Source organism: Alternaria arbusti, assembly GCF_024043155.1.
Source record: "Alternaria arbusti strain BMP 1465 chromosome Unknown scaffold_48, whole genome shotgun sequence".
Lineage (NCBI taxonomy): Eukaryota > Fungi > Ascomycota > Dothideomycetes > Pleosporales > Pleosporaceae > Alternaria > Alternaria arbusti.
In genome coordinates, this window is record NW_026249988.1 from 1 (window position 1) to 21881 (window position 21881).

At 42.7% G+C, this 21881-nt stretch overlaps 3 protein-coding genes across 3 annotated transcripts; 2 read left to right on the forward strand and 1 right to left on the reverse strand.

Annotated features, from left to right (window-relative positions):
* Positions 1-4124: 4124 nt before the first annotated feature.
* J4E86_011791 (uncharacterized protein) lies at positions 4125-5738 on the forward strand (the record flags this gene model as incomplete). Its single annotated transcript, XM_051452277.1, has 3 exons — positions 4125-4367; positions 4427-4858; positions 5301-5738. The coding sequence occupies 3 exons, from the start codon at positions 4125-4127 to the stop codon at positions 5736-5738; spliced, it is 1113 nt and encodes a 370-aa protein (XP_051296557.1).
* A 989-nt stretch (positions 5739-6727) lies between these two features.
* J4E86_011792 (uncharacterized protein) lies at positions 6728-7601 on the forward strand (the record flags this gene model as incomplete). The annotated part of the gene is made up of 2 exons (XM_051452278.1): positions 6728-6751; positions 6993-7601. 2 exons carry the CDS (start codon positions 6728-6730, stop codon positions 7599-7601), a joined length of 633 nt encoding a protein of 210 aa, XP_051296558.1.
* A 3375-nt stretch (positions 7602-10976) lies between these two features.
* On the reverse strand, positions 10977-13876 carry CHS1 (Chitin synthase, class 1; the record flags this gene model as incomplete). Its single annotated transcript, XM_051452279.1, has 4 exons — positions 10977-11114; positions 11165-12213; positions 12262-13747; positions 13805-13876. 4 exons carry the CDS (start codon positions 13874-13876, stop codon positions 10977-10979), a joined length of 2745 nt encoding a protein of 914 aa, XP_051296559.1.
* Positions 13877-21881: the final 8005 nt, after the last annotated feature.

Here is a 21881-nt window from a genome sequence, read left to right on the forward strand (position 1 = left end):
GTATAAGAGTATAATAGTATATTTAGTAGAATAATATAATATTACTAGAGGTTAAGAAAGAAGTATAATTCTTAGATTAAATACTAAAGTTCTATATAAAGTTAAATATACTAAGCTATAAGAGTTTAGTGCCTAAGCTATATACTTAATAAGTATTACGCTTATAGATAAGTATATAAGTAATTATAAATAAGTAGTAATATATCTTACTAGTTATTAGCCTAACTACTTATACTTATAGATAAGCGCTTATATAGAAATAGCGCTATTCTACTTATAGATAAGTAGTTACGTAACTATAGCGTAGTTTTTATACTATACTTCTATAACTATACTATATAATTCTTTAAAGTAATTATACTAATCTCTAGAGTATCTTTTAGATTAGATTATAATAGATTAATATACTACTTATATACTTAGAAAAACTTCTAAAAGAATTTCTTAAATCTAAGAACTTTTTTAAAGAATTTAAAAAGTTTAATAAATACTAGAATCTTCTAGAGAAACTTAAGAAGATAGACTATAATAGTAAGAAGATATATAAATAAACTATAGACGCTATAGTATTATAGAAAGACTAATCTATATATTATCTTTTTAATATAAAGTAAGAGAAAGCTAAAATAGTACTTTTAAAGTTAAAGAAGTAACTTATAGATAGACGCTCTACTAAAGTTAAGTACTAGATAGATTATAGAAATATCTTATATAATAAATTTTAATAGATAATCTATATTATAAACTTCTATCTAATTTACTATAGTAATAAAAATAGAGTAAAATAGAACTCTAGACTAAATAAGATAATACTAAGTTATAAATAGTCTTAGTTTAAATATACTATAGATAAGTGTTTAGTATATCTATAGAATAAGTAAACTACTTTTTATTTTTCTAGATATATTAACTTATAAAAGATTTTCTAAATATAGATAGTATTTTAGAAAAATATTAGAAAATAATAAGTATAAAAGTATAACTAAGATAACTAGTATCTCTACTTATACTCTAACTATAATAAATATATAATTACTAAAACTTTCTATAGATTTAGTGTAAAGCCTAAGGCCTAATAGAGCTTAGTAGAACCTACTAGAGCTTATTAAGCTTAGATCTTACTATCTATATATATATTATCTTAGACTAAGAATACTATCTTAGTTATTCTTACCTTTTTAGGTTGTATTAGTCTAGTAGTCTAAGACTAGATTCTTATAGATAGCACGTAGAGAAAGACTATAAATATAATTAGTATTAGAACTAGTACTATTTTAGTATAGTTACTAACTTTAATATAGCTTTATAATCTTCTATTTATTTTATACTATATTTTCTCTATATAAGAATATTCTTACTTACACTAATCTAGAAAACTATAAAAATAATATATAATTACTTAAAGATATTAGAGTTATAATAGTATAGACTTATATACTCTAGTAGAACTTTATATCTTTTATAAAGATAATTAATACTCTAAATAAAGTATTAAAAAGTATATAAGATAAAAGATATAGAGAATAATTAGTAACTAGACCTAGCTATAGAATATTCTTACTAGAGTAGAGAATAAAGCTACTAGTATTAAATTTTAATATCTTTTAGAGTTTAGTTATAAATAAACTACTCTAGTTTAATACTATAGCTTTTCTATTACTATCTAATTTTCTAATAACCTTTAATAGAGGCTTTTATCTACTTAGACTTATTAAAGCTTTAGATAATAACTTCTAGAACTATAACTAGTATAATAACTAGTAGAATCTAAGTAGTAGCACTAATAAAAGGTTTACTAGTATTTCTAAAATATAGCTATATCTTAGATATTTACCTAGTTATAGTAGTAGAAACTAACTTTATATAGTAGAAAGATTTAGTAAGTATAGTTTATATTACTAACACTAAATACTACCTAAAGTAGTAGATTAACTACTTTAGTTAGTTCTATTCGCTAGTTCTTATTAGCGTATACCTTATAGAATAGTACTTTCTATCTAGAATAGACGTTAGTATTAATATATAGGCTATTTACAATAATAGAGATATTTCTAGTATTAACGCCTTATTATTCTATTCTAAGTATTTACTTACTAAGCATGCTAAGAAGCGCGCAGCTATAGATTATAACCTTCTATTCTTTAGTATAGTAATAATAACGTAGTAAAGAAAATAGATTAGCGTAAATATAGAGTAGCTTAAATAGCGTAAATTTAGCTAGAGTAACGTAAGCTTTATTTTCTTAGCATCGCGAAGATCTGCAGAGCGCTTAGCGCTCTAATATAATTTTCTTATTTAAAGAGGATAATTGTATAGACTATATTATATTGTGTTAGGGTTTTATGTCTGTGCTAATAATGCGTAAAGGGAGTTAATTAGGCTAACGGATTTCGCTTGCCCCTGTCGTACAATAATTTAGTAGCTAATCGGTGATTTGTTGTCGTTGTCGCGACTATATCGCGCGTGCTTTTATTTCTGCTCTTTCTTTCTCCTCTTCCCTTTTCATAATCTGCAAAAATGCCAACCTAAAACACTATTAACTAGAGCGGTAACAGCGCTACGAATCGCCGCATTAGGCTTGCTGAACTTGGCTGGCATATTAGTGTTCTGGAGCCTCCTTTCTCGCCTAATTGACCAGACGATATCAAGGTAAATGGCCGTAGGAATTAGTTAGTGGTGCCAAGAAATTTTGTCGGGTTCGGTGGTGGAATTACAGTACTAACTTATTGGTGGGCTGGGTTGTCCTTTGTAACGAACGCTGAGATAGAACCACTCTCCAACCCTCCTCAATGTCCGATTAGTCTTAGCGATTCTAGCGAGAGAGTAAATGAGAACCAACATGTCCCACCCCTCCTCTCACGGGCATATCATCCCAATCTCATGTTCTCCCCGGCAATGTCGGCGGCTTAGTCTACACGCAAAGAATCCAAACGCTTCAACCCTCCTTCCTTACCAGCTCGCGCGTGTGCACAGGAACAATAGGTAGTGTAGGCAGATGGAAATTGTGTCTGCTAGATTAACGTGCTTGATTTGTAGGTCGCGTTGCGCCTGCGACAAATCGGTCCGCGCTTGCCCGCGCGCCGCGGGGCGCGCAGACTTTTCATCCCAAACAATCAAATCTCACAGCTCCACTCTTCTCTCCACAAACACGAGAAGACTTCGACTGCGCATCATCCAGGCCACTCAACGCATGTTTGATCTAAGCAGCGGCTGAGAGAAGGCTATGCTACCAAGCGATTCCGCTGACCGCGCACTTGGTAGTATGGATTCTGTGCAGTGCACCCGGCCTGTGTACCTCAGCCCTGTCGCGCTCGCTACAACAACAAGCCTCGACGTCTCGGGCCACCACCCGTAGCGTCCTCCCTACGATACAGTCATCATCCCAGCACGGCTTATTCGTCATCTTGGAGCTGTGCAAAGATTTCACATCATGACGTCACTTGCAGTTGTGAGTGCTGAACAACAATATCGATTATCGTACCTTTTCTGACATTAGGAAGTGTGATACCTGCAGGGCAAGGAAGGTTGGTAGTGCCGGCAAGCTCCAACAAACAGCGATCTGACTCATTTACCAGGTCAAATGTGATCGAGACGATCCCTGTGGGAATTGTGTTGACTGTAATATACAATGCATTCGCACAGCGCGTGCAGGACGAAGCACATCGAAGCGAAGAAGAGGCGCCGAGGCAGCTGCGACGCCACAGAGTGTGCAGGGCCTAGGACTTCAGACACATTTTACACCATCACCGCCTAGGTCGACCGGTGTACCTCAGTCGCCCTCGGTCATAGAAGCACATGACTTCATCAAACGAGAGATCACATCGGGCAAGCCTATGCCTGCCGATCGACTGGCTGTTCTGAACTCAGCTATGTCATTTGTCACTCATCTCAGCCAAACCACGAAACACGAAAATACAGTTGCCGCGAGAGATACACAAGTTCTGGGCATCCTTGAAGTTATCAGCGCCCCTTCCGTTGAGCTGCTGTACTGGATGCTGCGCGGTAGGGCGTCCTTCACGCATGAACGCTTGGTGCTAATGTGATCATCAGAGCTCAGAGGAAGCAGCATTGGACCGCATGTGTTGGATTACTTCAAGCATGTCTCTCCAACATCCTTGAAGACCATGGGCTCGGCCCTCATCACTCGAACAGGTGACGCCGCAACGCTTTTGCTCTATTCGATATGTGTCAACTCCGCAGCCTACAAGTTCATTAATACCGTCTTGTCAGAAGGCGATATAGGTAGCATCGAAGATGGCATGCGCAACGAGGCGGCAAGATACCTCCACAGTGTCCAGCTCGCCATGACCCGAATTCATCTACTTTCAGCTCCTTCACTGCTTCTGTTGCAGTCCTTGCTTAGCAGCGTAAGTGATCTAGACTTTGAGGCCAGTGCAGTTGATCTGCAATAGTTGACGAGTAGCAGGCTTTCATCGCTCAAGGACAGGGTGACTCGGTGCATTGCTGGGCGTTTATCTCTGCTGCCTGTAAAACCTGCGAGGACCTCAACCTTGAGACTCAAGTCAACGCATGTCAAACAGAGACGGAAGACGACTTAGAGCTGTACTACTGCTATGTTTGGTGCCACATTCTGGACAAGAATTATTCCATGATGCTTGGTCGAACACGTTGTCTCCTCAATCACGAAGGTCTAGACTCGGTGTTCTCATCACCACTGAACAGGTCCTTGTCCGCACTGCTTTCGACCTATCTGCACTTCGTGCCTGTCCAAGCCATCTTCATTTTGGAACTGCACCCGTTCAAGATTTCAAACAAGAAAGCGCTACTTTCGCGTGTCGAGTATATGGTAGCCAACCTCTTAGATCGCCTGAAACGCGTGCACGCACGAATAAGCGAGGTATGAGCCATCACTTCTGCTCGAAGTTCCTCGTGCTAACAATGGACAGCTGCACGGCCCGTCGGACTCGTGGAGCGGCCTTCACATGGGTACTGAATTAACCACAATACAGTTCTCATATCATTCATTACGTACCTCGATTCTGCGCTCCAAGCAGATATGTCTGCCAGCACAACCTTACGTTGATTACGACTGCCTCGAGTCAGCTCGAATGGCCATGTCTACTTTACACAGCATCCAAGAAGCCGCTTTGACGCTTACAGATGTTCGATCGCATGTAGCCTACATGCACTGGTGAGCATTCATTTGGATTCCATGATCTCTGAGCAATGATCTGACTGCCTGCCCCAGGACTGTACTCTATCACCCCCTGACACCATTTTTCGTCCTATTCTGCAATGTTGTGGCGACCTCGGACCCCAATGACTTCTACACACTCAAGCGCGTCACAGATGAACTTGAGGGTCTTGTCGAGCTCTCGACATCGATCGCGAAATTGCAGACGCTGTTCAAGTCCTTCATCGAGCTTTGCGAAGGCCTAGTGTCCCAGAAGCGACAGAGAACCATTCCCGCCAACGTTGAAGCAGACTTTCAGACACCTCAAGCGCCGCAAGTGCCTCTTGCAACCTCGCAGGCACCAGATTGTGCTCCAAACATGACGGTATTAGCCAACACAGGCGATACCTGTGGCCTCTCACAACCAACATCTGCCCCATTTGTCACACCTGAAAACGAGCTCACGTTCACATCCGGCGGTACATCCGGCGGTACACCCAGTGGCTTGAATCCCGGATGGGGATTATTCGATGTTCAACCCACGCTCGACTGGCTCGACACTGACTTCTCATTCTTTGACCACGAACAATATCAGCAATGGTGAAGCTGCGTTCTAAGTGTACTCATTGCCAACAGAATCTACCCATCGTTGGATCCGGAAAATCAGGAGAGTAGAAGGTCCGGCCCAGCTTGAGCGTGGCGACTTCGTCACCAGTGGCTCAGTATCTTGGCAAAGCGATAACATTCGGCCTAGTGATGACAACACACCCAACCGCATGGTAAGACCCTACACTCAGCCATAAGTCAAATTACCGACCAATTTCGCTCGTTCTTTCGTTCCGGACCAGGCAGTGTAGCGAGCGGAGGCACGAAGTCTTGGCTTCCCGACTAAAAATAGTCGGCGCATCACGGCGACGAAACCACCAAACCGACATGAAGAGGATTACATGATGTTAACAGTATATTTAGAGATGGCGGTACGCAAGATTGATGGCACCTAAACAAGGCTTCCGAACCGCATCACCATTTACTCCGCGCTGGTCATCTCACCTTCGTCAGACTTCGAATCACGTACACTTACCTTCACCTGCAGCGATGGACATTCAAATCCAAATCCAAAACGAATCACAGACATACTCAAATGGCGATTCTATCATAGGGAGAGTCAAAATCTACTGTTCGCAGCCAACAACAATAAAGAAACTCACAACGACTCTCATTGGCGAAAGCTCGTCATCATTGATAAGTGTTCCATGGACATTGTTCTTACGCCGGGACGAAGAGACGCACACCTTCCTACGCGAAGAGCACCGTATCGTTCCATCATCCCTCAAACCGAAACTCCACGGAACACAGTCGATCCGACTCGATGTCGGCTGTCACAGCTTCGACTTCCGGCTACGAGTACCGTGGGTCCAAGATTGCTCGTTGTGTCCACCCAACACTTCCTACGAAGACGAGTATGGCTACGAAGTTACAGGGGAGAAATCAATACCGACGTTAATGCGACAGCTCCCACCTTCGACAAGCGATCTACAGAAGGGGAACAAAGTCGCCTATCGAGTCGACGTTGCTGTGACAACGATGCGCAACATGTTCAAGACTCGAACAATAAAGGTATGTTGACTGTTTCATCTAGCACCTCACACCTAACGCCAGACAGAGCAGTCCAATCACAGTCTGGCCGATTGATGTAGAATCCGCTCACAACAGCCACGCTACATCACCAGTCGCAGCGGTCACTACGGCGCGAGCGACTATACTAAGTCCAAGCTCTTTGCCGCTCCCTTCGCAATTGCAGGTAGAATATGTTCTCGGTCTCTCCCCAGCTAAAATTCTGATCAATGCGACATTTCAGCCAGACTTTCAACTTGTCAAGACTCTTGGTGCCGATGGCAAGCGAAGAGTCAAGATGGATCTTTCGGTCACAAAGCTCAACGAACACCCGCAAAAGCTGTACCTACAGTCTTTTCAAATGCTGCTCGTAGGCTACACCAACATTCGCGCTGGTGCGGCTACTCACGGACATTTGTCATTCTGGACCCTGCAATCGCTCAGCAATATCGGTCTTCAGGTTTTTACTGCGTCTGACGCATCCGGAGCGAAGCGTACGATTGATTCCAAACTTTGGGATGGCATCACTCTCGACGATAGTGTGGTGCCACACTTTGCGACCTGCAATCTGGAGCGAAGATATAAGCTCGAAGTCTTGATGGGCTGGCAGTGCCAAAGTGGCGAGCACGCTGGAAGGGTGTTCTTTGTGCAAGCGAGAACGCCAGTGCGCATCTCTTCTGGCATTCAACGCAGTAGACAGAGCGCGAAGTCTGAAGCTTGGACTGAGGATGATCTGGCTGTAAATGCGGATTTTGAGATGTCGCAATCGCTGAGAAGCGAGGGGTCGTGCGCCAGATACTCCGCGCCACCAACGTATGATGAAGTTGTCAAACATCAGTCAATAGTGGGCTGAAAGGATTTGAGATGAGAAACGCAGATGACGGCGACGTCTACCAAAATCTGATGTACCAGTTAATCCGACGCAAAAGTCCTTCGATCCCAGCTGCGACTTCCGGGGGTGCAGATCGGCCTACAACAATAAAGCCTGTCAGCGCAAATTCGTATCATTATCCAGTCAAGCTTCAGTAAGAATTAGACGGGGAAGTTAAGGTTGCAATGATTATTCACCTTCCCAACTAGCACGACACCAGCGTTGAGCCCTTATCTCGGCTGCAGTTATGATTCCCCGTGTTACTTCAAAACCCCAATGATACCACAAAATTACCTTCTTTACCAATTGTTGTTGTTTCCTTGTCGCACTCACCTTCCAATGATGTAATGTGATTTTAAAAGCGAGGCGTGAAGCGCGATAGCTCACCGCTAGTGTTACTGTTGTACAAGTTGCAAGCCCGCAAGGCTGAGTGATTGGATTTTATCTTGCAGATTTGTTGCAGCTGAGCTCTAGACTAAGCCTGGCTGATCTGTCTCCAGCCATGATAATAGATGGCACGACTGGCGAGCCGCTCCTTCGGTTTCCGAGTTACATGCAGCTTCTAACACCATGCCACTGCAGCGGAGTACCTGGAAGGCGCGAGGCTGTGTCTGATATGCAAAGCTTATGAGGCCTTTTCGAGTGCGTCGAAGGGGCACCACTTCCTCGACGCGTGGGGCGACAGTGGACGAGGCGGCTGTCTGATGACCAGAGAGCACGTCGTGGTATCAATTCTCATCTTGGGAGTCATGAGCGATTGATCAACGCTGGTGGCTGAGGTGCAGCTAGCAGCAGGTCGATACCCTCATCTCATGCAGAATGATGCCTAAGCAAATGGTTGACAAGGACACTGATGCGAGCCTACTTACTGCTAGATAATTAACGCTCTCTTTGCCGCCTCCCCTTCTTATGCAGCGTGCTTCGAGATAGATCTATACTTTAGATCTCTATACGGTCGTCCATTCAGAGTGCTCGCTGGGAATGGATGACGGAACACAAAGCATCTACACGAAGCGTTTAGTGGTGGTTGGCCCTGCCTACGCTGAGCCGGTCAAAGAATCTATGCGACTTGGGACAAGGACTTGCCTCATCTATTATCTCATCCTTTAATCAACTACCCTTGCCACTTTGATTGAGACAGCCACTACCGCGATGGCAGAAAACATTAATTCCAAGATTAGCCACCAGCAGCGGTGAGGTTCCTCACGCGACTAAGACGCATTGGTGCGATTCGTACATTTCCTAGTGGTGCGTCTTATGGTGTGCGCTAGCATACCGGAAGGGCAATGCCACCGCAACGGCGCTAGGGCTGTACTTGTATAAGTCTTGGTTTGCCTCTTCCCGTGTATGTCGTTTATGCAGGAGGCGGCTGGCAACGGGAGATCCGCGTGCTAGACCTATGTGGACCCATATAGCGACAATCGCTAAGCGTTCCCAAGACTATGCACGCAAGATAGCTGCAGATCGCTAAGCGGTGCGCTGTATGCCACTTGCTGCAAGCGCTCAGCCGGTTTACACGACTTTAGGAGACGTGCAAGACAGGTTTCGGCGAGCAGCGCTAGGCAATAAGGAATATTATTGCAAACCTGCAGCGGAAATATTTCAAATGTACATCGGCAAGTGTTGGGTAGACCGCTTTATCGAGCGTTATTATACGCACCTTGCCTCTTGAGGGACAGAAACAGGCTCTAGCCGCCACAAAGCTAATTCCGCGTTCTATTATAACCTCTTTTTCGAGCTCCTTGACCGCGAGTTGGAGCCGTCCGGCGTCGAACCGCACAACATATACACTATGAGTGAGAAGGGATTTCTAATTAGCCTGCTGTTAAGTATGAAGCGCATGTTTAGCAGACACCGAGATGAGGCTAGAGAGATGAAGGGAATGCTTTAAAATGGCAATCGCGATTGGATTACACTAGTGGCTTGCATCTGCGCTGATGGCTCAGCGCTCTCGCCTTCTCTTATCTACTAGGCCGCGTCTGGCATGGTTGCAAAACTTCGATTCTTCACTGCATCACTGCTTCTTCATGTCATCGCCAATTATGGATGAACAAAGATATAGGACTTGCCTAATCGAAGCAAGTATTCGATCCCGAGACTAAAGTGAAAGCACGAAGACATTGGCGGCTCCTTATGCTTGACGGTCATGGCAACCATGTGAATATTGAGTTCACTAAGTGCTGTGACGTTTACAAGCTACTCCTGTTATCTATCTGCTGCATAGTACTCGTACACATCAGGCGCTGGATGTGACGATGTTTGCTCTGCCCACTTGCAGGCGCTTACAGTCGCGCACTCGCTGACTACCTTGGCAAGTGTCAAGTGCTCTCATCCATCACAATGCGCGACTTCTTTGACCAACTCTATATCCTATGGGAGGTCTCATTAACTAAAAAGAGCATACTCAATTCGTTTGAGTACAGAGGCCTCTCGCCCTTTGATCCGCCTAGAGTACTTAGTAGTTCGAGCCAAGGAGGTCTCTAGACTTTCTACTACAAATAGCAGTACCTCTGTACTCAGCACGAGCGATTGGGGGAATATGGAGTGATTGCTGCGCATCGTCGTGGAAAATGCGCACAATGCGCATGCTAGGAAGCTGTCGCAGACGATCTATGCTCGTGATTCTTGAGCCTATTGGTCTTGATGGCTTTGCGTAAGCTTTGTGACTTCTCCTAAGATCTAGCGTAGTACTGACCATCACAGATGGACATGCATGGGACCACCACAAACACATTAGATCGTAGCCATGGTACGCTTTTTGACCCATACGTAGATCAGTTTATCATTAACAATCATAGATTTTTTCGATCCCTGTTGGTCTCGTTAACTTCGCCAAGTTCTATTTATCTGTCAATTACATAATCACGACCCACAGTCCATACTACGCCTCTACTACAGTCGGTAACGCATCCACTTACAACTTCCTCGCTAGTGTATCCACCATGTACGCGGCACCTTTTTACCACAGCCTCGGCTAAGCGCGCCTATCAGAGCTAGTTACAATAAAACTTGCATGACTGTCTTGCTTAGTTGTTGTACTAGTTTACGTCTATTATAAGGTTCAAGAGATCAGAAACGCAAGTAAGTTCGCTTTAATCCTTGCGGACGATAGGAAGGCGGAGAATATCAGGCGTCTCAGCAAAGCAGAGAGTCTCCCAGCGTAAACATGCCAATCACATCCATATGCAGGATTGACGGCTTGAGGGCGCCTCTTACGAAAAGTATTGGATCATTGATCCTATTTTACACTGCTGTCTACAGAAGTATTGCACCTCAGTCGAAAATGTAACCATATTATATTCTATATTACGTTGTTCCTTCCATGAGTATTCAGCATCGACTGACATAGCCTCAATATCACCGCTTCGCCAGACAAAACCTGATGCTTGTTCCGCACAGGAACCACAGGAAGCCGAAGAAGCGGATCAACGACAGGACTGCAGTCGCGTACAGCAAGATCCTGAAGTACATTGGTGTACGGGTCTTGTCTGCATTCTAAGATATGTCAGCGAAGCTCTAAAGCTCGTATTGCACAGCAGACTTACCCCCAGTCCCACCATACTAAAGTCATCGGTCGTCACCACCAAAATCAGGACGATGTTCGACAACAGCCACGAGTACGTCAATCCAGTCCTGAAACTCTTGTACGAATCTTCTGTATCCTTCGTCTCCGGCTTTCCATCATCTGCCAGGATCGGTGTCAGGGCTCGTCTCACCACCTTCTCAAACTTGCTATCAATATCTTCTTGCTCTTGCTCGATCTCCTCAACAGTAGCCTCCTTCTCACCAGCTACAATTTGCGCCGAAGGCAAGCTTTCAGCGACATCAGATCCCTTGGTACCCCAACTCACATCATGCCAGTTGTTGAACGCATACACCATCAGAATGTTGATGTACGTGCTCATAAGAACCAGGTACTGCGGGAAAGAATGGAACATGTGCCAAGGGTCGAGGTACAAGAACGAAGCGGCAAAGTTGAGGCCGTAGATCGTGATGAGCGCGATAAGAATCAGACCAGCAACTCCAGTCTTGCCGCCGAAGAAGCTGTCGAAGAACTCTTTGCCGGAAGCAAGCGAGATCTGGTCCTCGATAGGCTTCGTGCTGAAAGCGCGGTAGACAAGGTAGATCGTGAGGACCAGGATGTAAAGCTGGATGGCGCCGAAGACGACGAAAGAGGCCTTGTAGGTCTTCTTGGATCCTTTGGGGCGATTACCGAGTGCGAGAATGAATTGCAGTATCAAGAAGGCAACGTAAATATAGCCAATTACTACGTTGAAGACGGGTGTGACTTTGTCACCGAAGGGCCAGCCATGGTAGTCTGCTTCTTTTTGAGGCGTGCCGACCAGGGTCATGATAACAACCGTGGTCAGATAGTATGATGCCAACGAGAACCAGGTAAACAGTACCTGAGCGAAGTTGTACAGGAGCTGGATATGCAGGAAGAAGAGCCGGATGATACCATGGCCTGAGGAATAGAGACGTCCGAAATGCATGATGGAGTAGAGCGACGCAGCGAATGATCCGTTCAGCCACCGCCGACGTTGACCAATAAATTCTGCTGCGCCTTCAGGCACATCAGTTTCACCCTTCGAAGCTGCATCTCATTAGCACGTGGTCAGCTGGTTGCGCAGTGTCAACGTACCTTTGACATACGACAGGTGCCACTTTGACCCTGCCTTAGCCACGAGCTCAAAACACAGTATGCGATCCTCTGCAAGGAACATGTTTTTCTTGAAAATGTTCATCCCGTCAATACCCTTCTTACCAAGTCCCTTTGACAGTGTATGATCACCATGGAAGTATTGTTCGAGGGGTCTTCCCATGATTGCACGAAATCGATATGCGGAGAACGCTCCAGGAAGCACACTCACATAGCCAAAAGCACTTTCAAGAGGTTTGTCTAGGACGTTCGAGATCTTATACTCGAAGTTCTGCACGGCGACCAGTGGGTTCAGAAGAGCTCGGCCGCCCTTGCCCAGCATTGCGTGGATCTCGCCGCAGGCACCTCCCAGGTCTTTATCATTGTAGAAGGCTTCCCATAATGACAATAGCGAGCGAGGGCCTGGTTTAGTACCAGCATCGATGAGGATCGCAACTTCTGGATTCAGGATCCTGCCGAATGCATTGAAGAGCCAGCGATGTGAGTTGATCTTTTTGCTGTTCTTCTGTTTGAGACAAAAGACGAACTGTACTGGCGGCAAGTTGTCGGACCCCTTGCCAGCACCGGGTCGGACGAGCTGATGCTCCGGCGTAACCGAGATCTGGCTGGTGTACTCGAAGATGTGTGCGACTGTCTCTTTGCCATTGACGTCTTTCTTAAGAATTCCATCTTGGTAGATGCCAACTGTGGCGAGAACGTCGAAGACACTCATATCAACATTGTCGATACCATCGAAGACAAGACACACCACGATCTTCTGCCATGCAGGCCCACCTTTATCCCAGAATTGTGATTTCTTCAAGTTAACGATATCTCTGATGTTCTTCATTGTGCCGTGCAGCGTCCGTGCGAGAAGCGTCTTGTCTTCGTTGTAGTAGGTAATGGCAATCAGAAGCTCGGTATGGCGATTGTACATTCGTGCACGCAGATTGTATCCGTTTGCCAGCGTGAAATCGTTTGGATCGCAGGTAGCTGCAGTGTAGCGTAGCTGGGTAAATTCTTCCTCATCTATTCCTTCCGCGTTGCGATAGCGAGGTTCGACAGCATTCTGGACAGCACTAGGGACAGGGTAGTTCGCAGAGAGAACTGATCCCTGCACGAGCTTCACTTTGCGAGTCCTTGAGCGCTTCACACCGTTGCCCTCTGGGGCAGACTGTTGCTGCCGCTGTACCCAGTCATCGATAGTCTCTACTGGGTTCGACGAGAAGCCTCCTTGTAATGTAGCGTGGCGATCGTATGGATTGGAAGGTTCGTAGCCATCGTGGCTTCTTGTAACTGTGTCGGGCATGTGCGTTCCGGCCGCGTTGGGGGCGTACGTCTCTGTCAAACTGTAAACAGAAGACGGCGCTTTGGGGTGGTTCGTTCTTTCATCGTGAGACGGGGTTTCGAACTGTGTTGGGTATTCAGACACAGGCGCACTTGTCAAGAGACGTTCGTTGGCATCGATTTGTTCGGGAAGATAGTGATACTGATCAGAGGTGTCAGTAAGGCGGTATCGGACAACAGCACGAACACAGCGACTTACAGATCGAGCAGAAGCGATGTCTTGCATATCATAACCCTGATTCTCAAAGGGGTCATTACGACCGGAAGTCATGATTGAATATGGACGATAAAGAAAGGCAAGATGCTGAAGTGCAGGCGCTGGATTCTTGGATAACTAGACTGCCGAAGATCGATAAAACGATCAGACGACCAGACAGATGCAAGATGACCGGATATTTGAGGGAAGAAGAGAGGTACTGGAGGAGTACCTTCTAATGTCGATCAATTGTGATGTATCCCTGCAGAGCACTCACTACCCAAGCTTTAGGGGGTCTCGACGCACGTACTCGAGATGCAACATTAGCTTCAGTGCCATAAAATGACTTCTTCGCAGCTGAGAGATAACATACTGAGATGCCAGCACCGTCGCACTTGATGTTAGTGGGGTGGGGCAAATAGGCTGAAGCCACAATGCGCGAATCTGGAAGTAAATCTCACTTCTCTTGCACCCTGCCAGAGGTTCATTGCGGAGTTTTCGAGATCGTGTATTGCGTCTGGTTACTGTAGTCTTGGATCGATTGCGCGGCATGCGCCTTGGGTTGATGAGTCGGTCTCGGTGAACCCACACCGGCTGAAGATACTCGGAGCCGACTAAAAATAGATCGTTTTACCAATGATGAAAGCAATGCTCTTTGGACACCGCACTTTTGTTGTATTTTCCATCCATGCGCAGTATATAATAGCCACGCTTGTCGAAGCAGGTGTACTAGAAGCTCAGCGGGTTGGGAAGCTGAGATCTCGCTTTAAGACATGCTGTGCGCTGGACCAATCCTAGCATGTACAAGCCTGACATCCTTGGAGTCTCCCTGTGCATTTGGACGATGCTGAGGAACGCAGTATCACCAGATGCTTGCGTGAGCTTGCGCGTCGTCCTATCAAGACCTATTAGCGGCAGACCCTACGACTGAGTCATCTGTACGACGATCGTTGGCGCTATCAACGCGACCAGGAACCATCATTTTATTTATCTTCAAGGCCATACTCTTCTGTACTGAAGCCACTGATCGCTCAAACAAGAGGCGGGCCAAGAAGAAATGACGCATTGACTCGTCGGAATCCATCAGCCTTCGAACAGCGTGTGCCGCCTTCCATTGCGTCCACTATACTGCTGACCATTGCGTTCATCGAGTGCTGGGGCGGCCAGTCATCATGCGTGGGCGACGGTCCAGTGCACTCTAAGTAAGCCTTTAGGTTATCGCTAATAGACTAATAACAGCGCTTATTACATCTTCGCTGTTTGCTAAGAATCTTAAGAAGGTTAATCACTTAGTCTCTTTAGTAGTGATCAAGCCTATTTCGAAATAAATCTCCTTAATTTAAGCTTTTAATCGCCACGTATAAGCTCTCAGGAATACACTGTAGCGAGATTACGTTACTAAGCCTCTAGAGCACTCCTGTCGTATAGATCCTAGCTAGAGAAAGGTCGCGTACTAATAACCGACAGTGCTTAATCAAAGTTAATTCTCTATTAGGTAGAGGTGCACATATTTATAGAGAATTCTCCTTAAGAAAGTTAAACACATTATGTTTTAGCTTGTCTGCTCCGCAGAAATTTGCAAGTAACTCGCTATTAGCAATACAGAGAGCTAGTATACTTAAGCTTAGACTCTTTCTCTTAAACTTCTCTTCTATTATTATAAGTTAAATATTATAAGTATAGATATTTGCAATAATTAGTAAAAGATTAGTATAGTACTTTAATTTACGTCTATTAAGGTTCTTAAGAGTTCTAATTATTATTAACTTCTTAGCGTTAATTACTCTAGCGTACTAGTATCTATAAAGAATATAGTACTTTACTATCTTCTCTAAAACTTCTATAGACTATTTAATAACTCTAGAGTTTTTTCTTATAGTATTATAGTAAGCTAAGCAGAATAGCGTAGTATACGTTTTAAGTTTATCTAACCTAACTACAACTTCGCCTTATAATAATCTTAACTTTACTTTATAATAATCTTAACTTCTTATATATAAGTAGTTTCTAAAGTCTATAAGTATACTAGATTATAAGCTATATTCTTTTGCTAGCTCTTATTAGCCTTATTATATCTTATAGTATTAGTAGATCTATCTATCTTATTAGCACGCGCCTATCTTATTAGAGCGCGTCTATCTATCTTATTAGCGCGCGCCTAACTCTCTTATTAGCACGCGCCTATTATATTAGTACGCGCTTATCTTATTAGTACGCGTCTATCTTATTAGCGCGCGCCTATCTCTCTTATTAGCACGCGCCTATCTACTTACTATATAATTATCTATAAGTTACTTTTATCTATTCTATTATTAAGTAATAGGTTACGTACGTAACGTATCTACGTAACTATATCTTAGCTTACTATACGCCTACCTCTACTCTTAGCTATATTATACTATTCTTACTATAGATAAGAGGTTATCTATATTACTATAAATACATGCAACGCCTATAAAGATCTACTTTATTATAGTTATAATAGTAAATATATTAAGAGTAAGAGAAAGTAGTAGTGCGAGTAGTATATAGAGAGAGATAGAAAAAGACGCAAAAAAGGCTAGGTAATCTAGAGAATATATATTAAAAACCTTTTGTTAAGAAGAGTATATTATACTAAGTGCAAAAGAGTTAAAGAGACTAATAGGTTTCGCTATCTTCTAAGAGCAGATCTAGATAGAAATAAATATAAATAGCTACCTCTTCTATCTAAAGAAACTAAATCTAATAACTATAGCCTCTCTAGGTACACTAATAGCAATATATAAAGCTTTCTATATACCTTTAATTAAGCATAACCTAAATAGCGCAAGTCTCTAGTAATCTATTAGCTAAGAAGAGTATAGTTTAAGCTATTAGAATATTAAAGAAATAAGTATAGTAGGTAGTATAGAGAATAATATAGATAGTAGCTCTAACGCTACTAAGTAGACGCTTAGTAATACTCTTTACTTAGACTATACGTTCTATATCTCTTAGCTTATAAATAAGATTCTTAAGATTATTAAAGCTTCTTCTAGAATATTAGAGAAGTTTAGTTTATTACTATAATACTATAAAGAGTATCTTTATATTTATAACTATTATAATAGTTATAATAAATTCTATACACTAATAGCTATCTTTAGAAAAGACTATTTTTAAGAGTAATATAGATTTAATCTTCTAGATAATATAGAGCTTAAATACCTATATAATAGCACTACTATATAAGTTCTATATACTTCTATAGACTAGCTCTAACTAGTAATAAGAAGTAGTATTAGTCTTTCTAATATTCTCTATATATATATATATATCTAAAGAAGAGTAGATAGTATAAAGAACTATAGAGAATTTTATTAAAGAGCTCTAAGAATAAATATATATAAAATTAAAGTATTAGCGATTTTTAAGTTATATAAAAGACAAACTCTACTAGATTAGTAGCTAGAAGAAATATAAAGTATTAGGTTATATATTTATTAAAGACTTTTACGCTTGCTTAGACTAGAAACGTAATACTATATCTACTTAGTACCTTTCTATAGTAGGCTTTCTACTATATAATTTTCTTAATATTTTAGAATCTAAGCTTAAATTTTATTATTAGCTACTAGTACTTAATAATCTTAACTTTTATTTACTAGGTTGCGCTATTAATAGAGTCTATACTAACTATTACTATAGTTTAAAAGTACTAGAAAAAGAGTATCTTACGTTCTATCTAATATTAGATCTATAATATATTAACTTAGAGTTATATCTTAGATTTATACTCTTTTGTAAGAGAAGTATAGCTTCTAGTTACTATATAGATATACTTAATAAGACGTACGTATTAGTAGTATCTAGCTTTAAGTTATAGTTTATACTAAGTTAACTATTAAGTAAATAAGAAATAAGAGAGTTTAGAGAAGAAGAGTCTAGTTAGAATCTCTTTATAGATCTTTTTAAGATAGTGCTAATATATCTAGAGAATATACTAATTATAAGGCCTAGATATTTTATTCTATATTTTATACTTACTAGTAAGAACTTACTAATAATAGAGAAGAATAGAATAGACTACTAACTATATACTATTAGTTCTAAACTAGCTCTAGTTTATTATTCTATAATATAACTTAATAAATAAACTAGTTTCTAGATAGTTAGCCTAAGTTCTTAACGCCTTATCTTCTCTAGCTCTAGAGTATATAGATTACGTTAATACATCTATTGCGTAGCTTAAAGAGAAGAAACTACTCTACTATACTTACGTTAGAAAATATATAGGCTAATACACGTGTCTTTAATTAAAGGCAACCTATTAAGGTTACACTTCTTAGTGTTATAATAGCGAGGTATTAGAATATTGCACGTTGTAAATATGTTATTAAGGATGTATAACGCGATGTTATAACTAACTTACTAAAGTTGCGCTACTATACATTGTGCAAAACTATCTATCTTTGTAGAGGTTTCTTAAGGCATCGCTTCTAGTCTATCAAAGCGTGCTTCTGTGCACGCTTTACTCTTCGAATAGCACGAAGCTATTAAGACCTACGACTTCGTATGTCTAGTTCGTTGTTCACATGTAAACATATGCAGTCGCATATTTACAGCTATATCTCTATGTCGACTAAGTATCTTGTATTCGACGTGCTAGATAATAGCAGCTCCGTTCCAAGTAAGCTCCTGCACGTCATCACCAACAGTCGTGCGCGCCAGTCGAGGGCCAAGTGGCTAGTGACAGGCCAACAAAGGGCGGTCATAAGCAAGACCACAGCTGCGGATAAGTCATGGAAGGCTAGAATTTGCTCTTTGTATTTGCAATTCGTCGTTTCAAGGATCCGTGTTGGTAGGATTCAACATCCTATACACTTTGGCGCCCGTAACATGCTTCTGAAAGTTCCGCGAGTTGTTACAACTTAACCTACAGTCTTGTACCCGAATCGTCTATAGAATTCCACAGCTTCAGGCGAGGCCATCACAAAACTCGTTCTACCATAGCGATCTGCTTGCTCACAACCCCATGCTAAAAGCATAGATCCGTATCCTCGACGTTAATGCGCTAGGCTCAATGGCAGCACGTTAAGTCCTAAGTAGTTTGTGTTAGCCGCGATCATATAGAGAATTGTGTAGATAGACTTACTCCAAACATTTGCCGAGTCTTTAAGTACTCTTCATTTCTCTGCCGCCAACTTCTGCGATATCTCCCTCCAAGCGTGGATGTCCAACAATCTGGGAATCTTAACAGCCTTTACCTTGCTCTCATCTCTGTCAATCTAAATACAAGGACAAGGCTGATCTAAAGTCCACAAAGCAAACCCAACAGGAGTTCTGTCGTTTATACAGACCTTACGAACATATGCTCCGGGGTTCTTTTCAAAGCTTTCACGAAAGCTGCTAGCGTGCTACGTAATCTCCTCTTCTTCGGTTTCGGGGCCAGCATTGGGAAACATCGTCCTCTTGAGAGGGTTTTCTTGCATTGCTGGGATGATCGCAGTATCGCACAAGATCTTCAATATCGTTGAGCGCAACGGTATGAAGCATGTATGGCATCGCTTCAGTCTTGCAATCGTATAGTGAGGAGTTTGCGTACAATGTCCAGCGGGAATCTTCCAGACCTATAGGTTGGGAATGAATGAGAAGAGACAGTTGGTGGCAGGAAAGCACTCGCTTGAATGGTGGACCAAGTAAGAAGGTGTACGGCTACCGGTACAGTAAGCGCTATCTGGTTGGACCCATATGGAGACCAAAACAGGCTCACTAACTGGTCAGGTATAACTCACAATAATCAACAAGCACAATATGGCAGTATTGAACTATATATATCAGGGCCAGTCAACACGCTAACCTGCATGAAGCACAGCAACAACCACTACACAATACACTTGTATGTTTCTAGAAAGAGTATAGAGCATACGAGAAGACATCATCGGGCAACCAAAAGATCTCTAGTTCGCTTTCACGAGATATCTACAGCGCATCGCGGGCCACAAAGATGCGGGAACCCACTCCTCCGCTTCTTCCCCAAGACCCATAACCTGCTCCCTCAACCGTAGCAGAAAAGCCTCCGGTATCCACATACCCAACAAGTACCGAACGGCAGCCAGCCATCGATAACAGTCAGTCACAGTCCTTGTACAATCAATACTAATAGGAAACCCAATAGGGCCCACAGCCGTCTCTTAATTGACAGCCCAGTACAGCCACCACTCATGCCCGAACACGATCAAACCTAGCAAAGGCGTGCGCACCAGCTTCTCCGTAAGTCGTAACGCAGCGACCCGGTTCTGCCACGCGGCCACACACATGCCCAGCTTAAGACTAGCGTCCTCTTCTTTGTAGCAACCCTTCTTTGTCACGATAGATATAACAATAGGCTTTCTGTAAGCTTCATTAAGCGTCTAATTAAGAGAAAGGAACTGCGGGAGTTTGCGGAGGTGTAAATAGCAGCTTCGAGAGACACGCCACAGGTAGGGACAAGGTTAATGGAGAATTTGACGATCTTAGGGCCAGGAGGAGCATCTTTGTAGAGCGGGGTGAAGTCAGAGATAGATTTTGCTAAAGTTCTAGAGACAGGTTAACCAAGCAAATATATCGGGTGAGGGAGACAGACATGTTGATAGATTCAGAACGTAGCTTAAAGGGCCGCAGGGCGCATAACAAGATCCGGTCGTGCACTTTAGTGTTCCATTGTGCTCGTGTGACCCGCTGTCCGCACACTGTCAAGCCTCTGCGTGAATCTCGAACAAAGTCTCGTTCAAGCTTAACCCTGTTGCGATCAATATCGTGATCAACCATGTCGCCCTAGATAAAGTCGTTCTCTAGCCGTAGCGCAACAGCTGCCAGGATAATCTTCACATCGCGCTAAATGCCGCGCAAAGCCTGCCAGTATGAAAAGGTCTCCAGTGACAGACGGCTACAGTCAGAAAGGTATTCGGTGCCTTGTTCACCATGCCTAAGTCGCGCAATGTCTTCTTAGGACTTAGAGTCCGCGTCCGCTTTAAGCTAGTGTGGGATCAGGTCGTTGTGGACTTTGCAGCCGTCTAGAGCTTCACCTGTCAGTTTAGACTGTATAATCTGCGATCGCGATTGCGTAACATCCTCGAAGAGGCATATGAGCTGCGGACAGATTGCTAAGACGACTATGATAGACCAAGAGTGACGAAAAAAGACGTGCGATGTAAGTGGTGATGGTTAGAGAAGAAGCGTCAAACGCGCTGGCAACGCGCAGACCAAGCAGGCTCCGGGGAGTGCCGTGCCGACGTGGTGGCGGGCTAGCCTCCTTGGGCCCGCGCGCTGTTGCGCGTTCGTTGCTCCCTTGTATAACCGTCACTTCTTATGTTACATGTCTTTCTCGGTGGCCTCTCCTGCCCTCATTAAAGCACGTAGGTCGTGGCCGATCACATGCGCAGCGTCGCCGCATTTATCGGAGGATTGTTAAGGATGCCTACGCTGTCGCGTTCACAGATCATCTAGTCTAAACTGATAGGCGGAGGATTAGATAGCTTTTACGCCTTTTTTAGTTCTATATATAAGAATATAGATATTTCTAAATTCTTTTACGTGCTAGGTTAAATAGAAAATAAAGATAATGTAAGTTTACTCTACTAGGTACTTCTCTAGAGTGTACACAGACTTAGAATCTTCTAGTTACTCTATATCTACTCTTTAAACTCTTCTAGCCTTTTATTACCTACTCTTAAGTAGATTCTTACTACTATAGCTTAAGAACCTATTAATATTTATAATAATAATTAACGCTAATAACTTTAATATTAAATAAGTACTTTCTTATTATAATTTAAAGGAGAAACTTAGAAACTAAGATTCTATAGGTATTAGCATACCTAAATAATAATCTAATAGCTATAAGTAGTTACGTAACTTACTTAGTGCTTAGTACTCTTAGTATAACTAAGTAATACTAATTAGACTATAGAACTACTTAGTACTTAGTACTCTTAATATAACTAAGCACTACTAAGTAGAGTAATACTTATTAAGTATATAGCTTAGACACTAAACTCTTATAGCTTAGTATATTTAACTTTATATAAGACTCTAGTATTTAATCTAAGAATTATACTTCTTTTTTAAACTTTTATAA